The sequence below is a fragment of the Penaeus monodon genome, chromosome 36 (assembly GCF_015228065.2).
Source record: "Penaeus monodon isolate SGIC_2016 chromosome 36, NSTDA_Pmon_1, whole genome shotgun sequence".
In the NCBI taxonomy this organism is placed as follows: domain Eukaryota; kingdom Metazoa; phylum Arthropoda; class Malacostraca; order Decapoda; family Penaeidae; genus Penaeus; species Penaeus monodon.
Window position 1 is genome coordinate 17,326,663 of NC_051421.1, and position 12,558 is coordinate 17,339,220.

A 12,558-nucleotide genomic window follows, 5' to 3' on the forward strand; every position below is an offset into this window, starting at 1 on the left:
GGCGAGCGAGTGCTTGAGCGAAGGGGTGGAGCTTAGAGGCCGGAGTCAAGACGAAGAGAGGCTGGCAAGGGCGTCGCGAGGTGGGGGGGGGGGCAAGGGCGTCGGCAGAGGAGGGGCAGGGGAGGCTGTGGCGTCGCGAGGGGAGGGGCAGGGGCGGGCTGCTCGCTGGCTGGCTGGCCCGGGCACCTGAAGCGGCGGCCCTGTGCCTCTACCCCCGCCAGTCTCACTCGCACGCCCGGACGAAGCCTCATCGCCCACCTCACACTCCTGACGCGCACGCCCATTGATAAGGCGTATCGCGATTGTAGTACGTCACCGCTCCTCCCCTCCCCCCTCGCCTCCCTCCCTTCCTTCCCCTCCCCCCCCATGCTCTCGACACACCTGACCCGGCCGCCGCTATTGATCAGAATTACGTTGTGCCTTTGTGTCGCGCCGCCGAGGGAATTGCAACGCGAGTGCTTGTGTCGTAATTGCATGCCGTCATGGGCCTCGTGAGTGGGACGGCGTGACGGTGCGGGTGTTTGCGCCCTTGAAATGGCAAAGCCTGCATTGCCGGAAATAGACGTAGGCGACGAGGAGGCGTCGTGGAGGGGCTCCGGGGACGCCCTCCTGGCCGCCTTCGAGAGCCTGCTGAGGGAAATCGGGCCGGCCGCTGAGGAGCCCCAGCAGCAGAAGGCCAAGTGGTCGTCAGAGGAGCTGCTAGCGTCCTGCCAGGCCTTGCTGGACGACACGCGCGATGCCGTCCTGGCGTTCGACGTGCCCTCACCCACGACGGAGCTGCGGCCGGACAAGTGGCCGGGGCAGCACGCTCCTGCACCATTGCAATCGCCAGCTGCGTCGCCCGACCCTCTGATCACAGCAGGACAAACGAACACGCACAAGCGAGATTCCAAGAGCGACCGGGATCAGGACGCAAGGCCCGTGTGTCCTTCTCAGTATTCACATAGATATGGCTCAGCTGAGCTACCCGGTGATCGCGGAAACTCTTTCCTGGGACGCACGACGAGTCCACATCGCACACTGCCTTTGCAAACACAAATGCAACTATCAACAGAATCGCTTGCAGAAGACAGTTCTTTGGAGAGCATGAGGCTGCCAGCCGATCCCTGTGAAACCGCGACCTTTCGTAATTCGCCCCTTCGGAGTGAACCCCTCGACCCACAGGCAACCTCCCACGTTTGTACGACAGTTGCAGACGCGCCGGGGAGCCCTGCGCCTCGGGTCGTGTCGGGCGCCGATGCCGTGCCTGCAGTCGGGGAAGCGCATTCCACGGCTGCTGCCCCGACGGAGGTGTCGTCGACGCACCTTGTTCAAGCTCACCGCACTTCCTCTACCTCTGTCGATGCTGGTCTGTGGAGTGGCGATTTCTCGGGGAGTTGCACCATGCCTCACCTCGCCCCGCCCCTCACATTACGGGAAAGCCCCTTCGACAACGCTCGGGTCACCGCCGCTGCAACTCTCACATGTCGGGGCACGTCTATGGCAGGTAACAAGTGTTTGATTAGCTCTACCAATGCCACCCACTCTCAGGATGACCCTGTGGCACCTGGCGACACTCTCAACGCCCTTAGCAATTTGCAAGATGCTTCCCCGACGCCGGTTGTTTCTCTAGCCCCAGTGCTTGCATCCGAAGACTCACAGGTTGACGGCACCACACCTGTCACCTCGCAGATAACTCCAGCCGGCAGTAGGAAGTATCTGGGCGCGGGTAGCGGATGCCAGGCCCTTATAGATTTACCTGAGAATTTGAGAGTCGGTAATACAGCAACAAATCCTTGCGTCGATAATCCAGCACGCGGCGATTCCCGGGTCACTCTTACTTCATCTGACAGCTTGCAGATCAATAGCACCGCGTCTGACAATTCTCGGATCGATATCGCTGCACGTAACATCTCTCCGGTCAATATGACCTCGACCCATATGTCTGAGGTCAATATGACTGCAGGTGACAAGTTTCGTGTCAGTCTTGGCGAGGCAAGCTGCCTGCGGCCTGTGCAAGCAGGAGAGAGCACCGAGAGAGGGCCGTGCGGGAATCGCGAGAGAGACTACGAGAAAGGGCTTGTCCGTGACGCAGCCATGGCGGATGGGGCGGCGGGTGTGTCGGTGGGGCCGACCCTGGGGAACTTGGGCGCTTCCGCTTTAAATTTCCCCTCTTTCGGCCTGGTCTTTCCCCACCTGGCAGCGGGGGAGCCCTTTGAACCCTTGCTTTCCGACGCGGACGAGGAGGACTCGCTGCTGAGCTACGAGACGTGCAGCTCCGGCGGCTACGACAGCTGCGGCGGGGCATGGTGCTCATGCTGCGAGAGCAATGCTACTGACGGTGAGCTGGGGACGGATGCTGGCAGCGAGTATAGCCTGGGCTCGTTCACGACCTCGTGTGAAGCCCTGTGGCAGTGGAACCCCTCCTATGACGAGGAGGATCGCGAGGTTGATGACCAGCGGACGGGCATGGGCGGCGAGGAGGAGAGCGACGCAGGCACGGTGGCATCACGGGTATTAGCGTGGCGGCCGGATCGCCTCCCGTGCCAAGAGCGCGCTGTCGGCGACGGGCGAAATGAGTCAGGCGCCTCGCATCTTAATCAGGATTTGTCTCCAGGCGACCGTCATCTTCGCGGGACTCGCCGGAGATCGATTTCAGGGGCAAGAGAACACCATGACCCGCTGTGTCTCGGTACGTCACCAGCTGATCAGCACCAGCCCGTATGTGGCGCAGGTGATTCGCCATTCGCGACGACCGCCCCCGAAATGCACGATGAGCTGGATACGCCGTGTGATCCGCCGGGGGCTCGGGAGAGATGTGTCCCTGCATCGGCCGCCCAGCCCGTTCTCCCGCCGCGTGTCACTGTCCCGGCACGCGGGCCCGCTTCCTCCCCCTCCCGGCGAGGCGAAGACGCGCAGGATGGCGTGAGTGGGGCAGCGAGGGGGAAGGATGAGTGCGTGGCATCAGTGCCCGACCAGCTGCGCCACCAACGCGAGGTGCCTGTTCTTGCTGCTGTGCCCTCGCTGGACTGGGATAAAGAGTGTGCTTGTAGGGACCCCCCCGGGAGGCGGGAGGGCGGCGATTCGCTGCACCATGAGGACAGTGAAGAGGACATGGCCGACATTTTCGGTGACACTCTCTGCACAGTTAAGCGAAACAAGAAGAAGCGGGTCACGGTGATTGAGTGCGAGCGACACCCACCCTCACTCGACGATCCTCTCGCGCCCGGATATGCCGGGGGTGTGGGGGGACACTCAGGGTGTAGCGGGGGAGAACATGCCTTGGGTAGTCCTGAGTTTGGTGGTGTTCAGTGTTATACAAAATGCTGCGAACAAGGAAGCACTATCCCTTGTACGCGAAAGGAGGCTGTACATAGTACTCAGGATAATATTAGAAGTCTCAGTGAAAATGACAGTGAGTGTTCTCCACACCAGAAACACTTTTGTACAAAGGAAAGCGCGGAATGGTGTACACAGGAAAACAACAAGGAAGCCGCGGAACACAGAGACGAGAGTGAGCGTGTTATATTTCGGGACCCTGATTTGAACCTTTGCTGTGCTGCTGATCACTACCGGGCGTGTGACGAAAGTGCGATGGTAAAGGAGAATAAGAGTGCTGCGTTGGCAGGAGTTGCGACGTGCGGAGACGCCGAAGATGCTGAACGACTGGATGTGGATATGTGTAGTGAGCTTTCTGTAAGACCAGGAAACGATTTTTTTATAAACAATATAGATCTCAGTTGTGTAGAAGATTCCTCTGCAGCTAACACGAAATGCTCCAGTGTAAACTCGGGCTTAAAAACGAATGATATAAATTCTGAAGACGGCATGGAGATTATAAACCACGAGGAGTTAAAACATGTTAATGATTTTTCCGTGATGGTTAAAGGATGTTCAATAACTAAACCTCCTGCTTGTAGTTCTAGCCGCGCTTTTCCCTCTGCTCCTGCTCTTACTAGTGCTTCTGTAATACCGCCTCTTAGCGCTACTAGTGCTCCTACCTCAGTTCCTCCTCCTCTCCCTCCTCCTCCAGCCCCTCCCCCTCTTCCTCTTCCTTCTCTCTCTCTACTTCCTTCTTCCTTATCTCCTCCTCTCCTTCCCCCTACCCCTTTTCCCGCACTCCCTCTTCTTCCACCTTCTCCTACTCTTCCTTCCCATCTTCCTCGTCCTCCTCCTTATATTCCTTGTCCTTTTCTTCCTCCTCCTCCTTCTCTTCCCCACTTTCCTCCTACTCCTCCTCCTCTTCCACTCCCTCTCTCTCCCCCTCCTCCTCCTTCTCCCCCACTCCATTGTGTGGCCTCCCCCTCGGTCCCCTCTTCCTCTTCCCATCCTCACCCTTCTTTCCCCCTCCTCCTCCTCCTCCTCCGGCTCCCCCAGCGCCCTCCCCTCCGCCTCCTCAGCAGCTGCCCCAACTATCAGCCGCAGCATCAGAGGCGCAAGCCCGCCCCGCCGCCGGCCCAAGAAGCGACCCTACGGCGCCCCAGCCTCCGTGTGGCTCTGGCGTCGGGGCGAGAGGGGCGCCTCACACGCGCTGCTATTTCTCCTCTCCTCGGGAATGCTCCGGGATGCCGAGAATGCTCCTCCCCCCCTCTTATGGCAGAGGCGGTTCCGAATCCGTATCTTTTGAGTGTGACGTGAAGGAGCGAGAGGACCCTGCGCCCGCCAGCAGCGGGGAGCGGAAGCCGCTCGCCACCTTTGTAAATACTTGTCCAAATCCTCAGCGGAGGGGCGAGGGCGCAGCATGTGAACGCTGCGGCGACGGCGGCGTTGGCGCCTGCTCTCCCGAGTGTGTGATAAGGGGCACGTGTGGTATCGGTAATGAGGTGTGTGGCGGGCCTCCTGCGGTCGCACGTCACGCCGGAGGTGGAGAGGTGGCGGTGGGAGGGGGAAGGGTGCCTACCTACCAGAGCGACCTCGTGCACGCTCGCCCAGTGAGAGTGCTGGAGGAGGGAGAATATACTGGCGGAGAGTGGTGCGTCCTCCCCTTGACAGAAGGAGCGAGGGGAGCACACGTCCGGGGGAGCGAGGGCCCGGCGAGCAAGAGGGAGACTCCAGCCTCGGGCGAGGGCCGAGCGCGGCGTGAGAGGACCTCAGTGTTAGTCGACGGGTGCGACCTGGCCCGGCGGCCGCACGGGAATGAGTGCCAAGTGCTACAGCAGACTGGCACTGGTGGCGGGTGTGCGGGCAGTCGTAGCCATGACACGGTGGGGGAGGCACACGCCCTGCGATATCCGGGGGCGGTGATCGGTTCCGTGCTGGTGTCCGTGGGGGAAATCCTGTGGGAGTATCCTGTGCTTGGGAGTGACGATGAGGCTGCGTGTGATCATGAGGAAGGTGATGGTGATCAGTGGCTATTAGTTCTCTCCGATCAGGATTTGGAGGCGGCTTTTAACAGTGATGGTGAACTAGTGACCATGAGCAGTGACAACGAGAGTTTAGTGGGCTCTCGCCCACCTCACACTTCGACCGCGTCGCAAAATCCCGATATAAATAAGTGCCAAAGTTCTATATATGGTTTTAAAATCGCCAAAAACGAAAACGTAAAAGTAAAAAAATTGTTGCCGATATTTACGAGCTCGAGAAGTTCATCAAGTCAAAACATTACCAACTCTGTGACCTTCCGCGTTAAGGGCGACTCGACGTGGCAGACCAGCCGTGCCAACAGGAACTCTGACGTGTGTGATATGCAGATGTACAGGGGCTACGGGGAAGGGGGGCTCCCGGATCTCGCTCAGGAGGCTGAAGGAGGAGGGGGAGTAGGCGGAGGAGGAGGCTCCTACATCAAGCTCTGCGGCGTGAGCCTGGGGTCGAGGCCAGCCTCCCCTGACCCCTACCCCCTCTTCCGCTCTGCCACCTTGCCTAGGAAGATGCCGCAGACGCGGTACTCGTCCGTGCCCCCAGGCCCTCCGTCGCGGGCCCTGTCACCCCTCCTGTCGCCCGTGACGTCGCAGACCTTCGAGTTTCCGTCCGCTCCAGGTATTCCGCCGGAGTCGCCGTCGGGTCAGGGAAGCTCGGCAGGGGTGCGACAGGACGAGTTGACACCGCGAAATGGGCACAGTGAGAATGCCCCCAGTACCCCAGGGGGCACTGGTGTTACTACCACGGGGCATAGTCGGCAGCAGACTCAAATTTCAGCCCCGAATGGACCTTGTAATATAATTGAGATCAAATCTTTGGAAGAAGAGAGTGAAACGGAATGTGTGAAAGAGGGTGACAGTATGAGTTCCACAAGTGGTGCCTATGATAATTCTAGTGGTCAGTCATTACCTCATTTTCCGGGTGTACCTCAAGATACACCAGATAAACAAGATATATGTACAGTAACCAGTAAAGTGCCTTGTGATGGTGACGCAAAAATCACCGAACCCCTATCCGGGAGTAGCGTTGGTGGCACTGTTGGTCCCGCCTCTGGTGGCCCTGTGGCACCAGGTAGTGACCTAGATGTGACTTGTGGAACTACCACATGCCCTCAGCCAAAACTTGCTGGGAAAGCCACCCCGAGTATTGAACATAAACAGCCGCTCAGTTCCGCCTCGCAATCAGCAATAGCTCAAAATGATATTAGGTTAAGAAAGATGAGAACGAGTGGACACTGTGAGAATGACCTCCCTCAGGGCACTGCGGTGTCCCCGGAGGAAGTAACGACGGCAGACGGTAACGCAGTTAGTGTCGCGCCCCTTCCACGCCTGCAGGAAGGGGACACGAAACAATCCGTCGACGAGAAACTTGCTTAGTAATGAAGCGGCAGAGAGACCGGCAGCCAGCCACGGCAGAGGCTTAGCAAACACGTGTCTTAGAATCGTCGAGCCAATTGTTCCTCTGCCGAGCGATTTCCCCGCCAAGGTGCCCCCTCCTTCGCCATCGCTCGGTCTGACTTCCGCGACCTCGTCAGGAGAAAAGGCAGAACCAGAAACTACGGTTATCGCGGCAGATTCCCGTAGCCAAGAACGCTCTCAGAAGGGCGGTGACGTTATCGCCTCTGGCCTTCCCCCGCCGGAGACGCTATCGAAGAAGCCTGCTGCTACTTCTGCGTCGGGGTCGTTGTTCGTCGCGAGCAGTGATGTCGCGAATGTGTCAGCGGAGTCACGCCTTAACGAGAGCAAGCAAGAAACCGCGGGGCAAGATTCTCATTACACTTCAACGACAGCTGATCGGCGTATTGCATTGCAAGAGCACGTGCACGTCAACGAGGACGATATTATGGATGTACCATGTGCAGCGAAAGAATCACACTCGAGTGACGCTAAAATAGATAATGCTGTCAAGGATATAAACAATACGACTAACGGCGTGCGGCAGGGGCAAAACGCTGGAATATTACAGATAACGGAACCAGTGAAAGAAGAAGCAACAAGTACAGAGAGTGCCAAAGTGGCTCCCTCGCCGGTGAAATTTCCCTCGTCACCTTATATTCAAGCGCCGCCCCTGCAAGACGTTTCTACAGGATTGCGTGTTGCTCAGCAGTCTTGCAGTCGTGATAACGAGCTCTCCATTTTAGAAGTCAGTTGTGTATCGCAGAGTATCGAGAAAGAAGCAACTGCCGACATACAAACGCGTCAGGAACTCTCCATCGCTTGCAGTTCCGCAACTGAAAGCTCCTCTTCTTCAAGGACCGCATCTGTCTCGCAACCACCTGCTGCAACGTCTGACAGTGATAGTGTCGAAGTAGAAAGTAATAGAGCGCAGACGGCAGAGCAGACGCGAGCTTCAGTCAGTGAAGACGGCGCAGAAACTCCGTGCAGCCCGACATCCTCCTCGGACGTCCCCGGGGAGGAACGTGGTCACGAGGCCGTCCGTGGCGATTCCGATGCAGAAGATGTTGACAGTGCCAATGATAAGCAGTTAGTAACAAATACGTACAGTAGTGACGAGACGAAGGCGCGGACGGTCACGCCTCCGGCCTTGCAACGTGACAGGTCCGCGGGGAGTATCGGCGGCGGCAGGGGAAGGACACCGAGCAGAGAGGAGAGCGTGGGCGCGGAGCCAAGTGCGTCTGCAGTGGGTCGTGGCCCGGGGATCAGCGAGCGGGCGGCGCTCATCCGGCAACAGGTGTGCGTTCGGCCGCGTTCGCGAACGACTCATTTCCCGCTGGATATCGTGTGCGGTACCAAGCTGCAGTACCAGCAAGCGCGTACCAAGTTGGACCCTCCGGACCGAGTGGCACGGCAGAGGAACTCTTCGCTGGGCCACGTTCAGCCCCTCGTGGTCGACCGCGACGCCACGGCCCGCTCCAAATCGGCGTCGCGGATAGGCTCGGGGAGCTCGGAGGCCGTTTCGGATTGCCTACGCGCCTCGCAGGAGGACGGCGCCGGGCAGGAGCCACGCGGGGCGCCCCATACGGCGGTGAGGTCTGAGTCCTGCTCGCGAACGGAGCGCGCATTGCCGCCCATTCCGCGACCCTTCATCGCACCCTTGGATGCCGCTCTCAAAAACAAAATCAAAATGACGATCGATTCGTGTGGAGATTCGAGTTCGGGGAGCGAGTCGGCGGCCGGGGCTGCGCCTCACGTTCGTGGCGAGCCGCACTTCTCGGCCGTTGACTGTCGTGACTCAGGAAATGAAAGTTCTGTGCCACTTATGAGGGAAATTGTATCTCAAAATAGGAAAGCCGAGTCGCAGCCTACGGAGAACAGTGTGGTCTGTGATGTGAAAAGTGTCAACGAGGAAAATAATGGACCGCCAGCTTGTCAAAATGGAGTCGTCGAAAGCAAGAGTGAAACGTATAACCGTGGGATTGATATTATTGTATCCGGACCCGAACGCCATGAAAATGAAAAGGTCGTCGCCAAGGACGTTAATGAAGTGATAACACTAGTATTGAAAGATGAGAATAACGTAACAAATACCAAAAATACCAGTGACGTCATGGCTCCACCTGTTTCGAGTAGCCAGGCATTAGTTATTGATGAGCCACGTGGGGTAGGACCACAGGTAGGTGTTAGCGGTCGAAGTGATTCAGGAGCAGTTATTAGTAATCAAAATGAAACCCAGCCACAACGCATAGCTAAAGGTATGACTATTATAATGCTGCCGGCGGTCAGGGATCATACCGATGCCCCAGCTGCCAAGGGAGAGACTGATGCTACGTTAAAAAGGGATTCTAGAGTCGATACTGATGTCACATTACCGATTAGCGGTAAGGGTGGAAGTGATGTCACGCAGGAAACAGCTGTTAAAGACCAAACTAGTGCTATGATGACATATGTTAGAGATCAGGCTGATGTCACGCAACCAACAAATGATAAAAAACACTCTGATAAGGTGCTTCCAACATCAGTAGAAGAAATCAAAGTTTCTGCAGACGTTACAGCAGTCCCCAACATCAAGGATTCTAGTGATGTGGCATCTACGACCGGGCCCTCAGCGAAGGAACCCCTTGTGAAGGACGGGGCATCGACACCTGCGACGGGGCCCTCTTCGAGAGAGCCACACATCACCCCCCGACGATCGCAGGGACGGATGCCTACCCCGGTGTGCCTTCCTCCTTCTCGGGCGAGCGGTGGCTCTGGCTTCGGGCCGGAGTCGTGGCTGAATGCGATCCCCCTCAAGTACGGCCGCGAGAGCGAGAGGCCCGCCGAGAAGACCAATAGCCAGAGTGTCGAGGGGAAAACCGTGAAGAGTGGAAAGGATAATCTCTCCGAAGGCACTGTTGTTTCAGGCGGGAATGCATCCGCGGGGAAGAATGAGCTGTTCATCGAAGAAGGCCGCGTGGACGGCGGGAGCGAAGGCAAAGAAGCTGGGGTTACCGCGACGGGGAGTTTACCTCGAAGGCGCGCGAGAGATTCGCTTCTGCTTAGTAATCAAACAAATATTCTCTTCATTGACGAGTCCTCCTCAGACCTGTGTGATCAAGAAGTAACGTCAATGCCAGACATCAAATGCGAGGACAGAAGCGATGTCGACGTCGAGGAGAGCGCCTCTACCCCTCCTGCGTCGCCCCCCGAACCACCTCGTCCCCCGCCGCCCCCTGCTGAGTTGCTGCAGCCGGACGTTTGCATGACAGGCGGAAGCATTGAAGATGGCGACGAAGGTTGCCGGAAGGATATTCGTTCGTCAGTTGCGGATGAGTTTGAGGGATCGGCTTTACCTTCCCACGCAAGACCGGTGGACAAGCCTGCTTCACGAGACGACGAACCGGGTACGTCGCAGAGCGGGGTAAGCGTTGTGGTAACGAGTGTCGAGGAAGTACCTCTGCCCCCTCCCGTTCCCCCGCCCCCTCCGCCGAGGGAATGTGATCGCCGCTATTCCTTGCTAGGAAGGGAAGGATCGCAGGACGACTACGAACAGGCTCTGGAGGTGGCCACGCCGGATCCTGGCCACGGGTTCAGTCACAGCTGCACCAGCGTTGCCACGGTTGTTCGCGTGGACACCCCGAATCAGCAGCCACCCAGCCGTCCTCCTCCGCCCGAGGACGACGAAGCGGAGGACGTTTTCGTCGATGCCAGCGACGACGTGGCGCTGGTAGTCGCGGATGCTGATGCATCGGATCTTCCGGAGGTCGATCAACACCAGCAGCTCCAGGCCTCCTCTCCCACCCTAATGGAGGTCTCGCCCGCGACCTCGGAGCATTCGGCAGGAGAGGCAGGCTTCGGGAAGGGCGCACTTTCGCACAGCGCATCAGACACACACTCTTCCGGGATGTCGGGCATTTCCTCGGCTGATATGTCGGCGACATCATCTCGCAGCATGACGGGAACGCAGTCAACGAGCTCGTCGGGAGGCATGGCCAAGGCAGTGAGAGCAGACGCGAGGCGCCCTCTTGTCCTGATAAGGAAGCCTGGGAGCGACGCCCCCGAGGACGGCTCTGCTTCGTCCGGCGGCCACATGACCGACCCTGACATGTTGGCCTCCGCGTCGGCTTCGGCTTCGTCGACGGGGTCCGAGGCGTCGTGGACATCGAGCGGCGGCCCAGTGGCCCGACGAGACCTTCTGCCGCTGGATGAGGACGAGGACGAGGTGCAGTGGCGCGCCCTGTTGGCCGTGAACGCGCCGGAGAGCGAGGAGGAGCGCACGGGTTACGAGAGCGATGAGGACTTCGACACGATGGACGCCGAAATGCGCCGCCTGGAAGAGAAGCTGCGCAGGTTCGAGAAGGAGCTGGGTAACGTCCCGGATGACTCGTCAGGCGCCAGCGAGACTAAAGTGAAGGGTTCCTCGGGCGGACCCCCGGGCCCCATGCTACGTTCGGAGGACCTCGAGGCTCTCCGGATCTCCCCGCTGCCGAAGGTGTTCCCTGCCGTCTGCAGGGCCAAGACCAAACACCTGAGTCTCATGACCAAGCTCGACCTGCAGCAGTACGGAGAATCGGACAGCGAGTCGGATAGCGAGTCCGATCGGGTCTCCAGCGACTCGGACTCGGCGGACTTCTTGTTCGTCAAGACGAAGATCAAGCTAAAGCCGGGAGACCGAAAGTGCCGCTCTCTCGAACAGAGACGCTCCAAGAATATGAACATTTTGAACGAGGCTCGTGATGCAAAGAAGCGCGACCAGAAGCCCTATGTTTGTGAGGAAGGGCTGGACCTGAGCAACCTGGCCATCCCTCGAGATCTGGCAGAAGACGACTCCTTCAGCGTTGGCTACGAAGACCAAGAGAAATTCGACATTCCTCCTCCTCCCCCACCCCCTGTCGGGTACATCCAGCAGTTCGGCTCGGATTCCGACGTCGGCAGAGACCCTACACTGCCGAAGGGTCAGGGCGAGTCTTACCCCTCCGAGATGCCCTCCGACGAAATGCTGGACGACGACAGCACCATGTACTACAGCGGCGAGGACCAGGCCCTTCTGGGGTACATTTGGCAGGAGGAGGACGGCATGGCAGCGGTCGACTTCGAAGGACTGGAGGACTTCCAGAGCTTCAAAGGTCAGAGCGCCCTCATGTTCATGTTTGAGGACGACCTCGACGACGAAGCAGAGGCCGGGGAACATATGGACAATGGCGACGTGATGGAGTACGAGCTGAAGCAGCCCGTGGTCGAGCCACAAGCATGCGACAACGCCCTGCCGGCGGAGCCTCCAGGCGGCGCCCCTCCGCGGACTCGCCGGGGTTCTCAGAAGGGCTCAGACCGAACGTTTGTTTCTGCATTTAAAAACAGCTTAAAGAAAGCTAGCAAGTATCTGGGACCAAAACTAGAGAGTTATCAGAAGAAGGAGGCCACCCACGACGTCGCACCTCAGCCAACAGACTGGTCGGCGAATATTAATAACAGCAATAATAATAATGTAACAGCCAATAACAACAATAATAACGACAACAACAGCAACAACAACATCGACAACAATAATGCCAACAACAACAACAGTGATATTGGTTTGATAGATGAGACAAGTCTACCGCCGACGTATTTCACCCGACGCTATTCGGGCGGGCTGGGCGAGGGCACCGCGGGGGTATACAACGTGCAGAGTGGGCGCGTGGCTCCGGCCTCGGCTCTCGCGCACCCGAGTGATAGCGAAGTCCCTGACCGCCACTCTTGCAGCTCGGGGGAGTACTACGCCGCGCCCGCCCTCTGCGTCAATACCTCCGATGAAGATCCCCCCGCTCCTCCGAGGCGCCCTCAGGAAGCTCTCAGCCAGCCCCCG

General features: G+C 58.4%; 2 protein-coding genes across 2 annotated transcripts in view; both read left to right on the plus strand.

Annotated features, from left to right (window-relative positions):
* Positions 1–519: 519 nt before the first annotated feature.
* LOC119595821 (unconventional myosin-XVIIIa-like) overlaps positions 520–12,558 on the plus strand; it is a gene marked incomplete in the record, with an annotated part of 169,007 nt that continues 156,968 nt past the window's right edge. Inside the window, 1 exon segment of the mRNA XM_037944998.1 lies at positions 520–3,675. Coding sequence (XP_037800926.1) covers positions 535–3,675 — 3,141 coding nt within the window.
* Positions 4,259–12,558, plus strand: part of LOC119595820 — a 10,722-nt gene continuing 2,422 nt past the window's right edge. The window contains 2 exon segments of the mRNA XM_037944996.1: positions 4,259–6,704; positions 6,706–12,558. The exon segment at positions 6,706–12,558 is cut by the window's right edge and continues 1,576 nt beyond it. Coding sequence (XP_037800924.1) covers positions 4,545–6,704; positions 6,706–12,558 — 8,013 coding nt within the window. The 5' untranslated portion in view covers positions 4,259–4,544.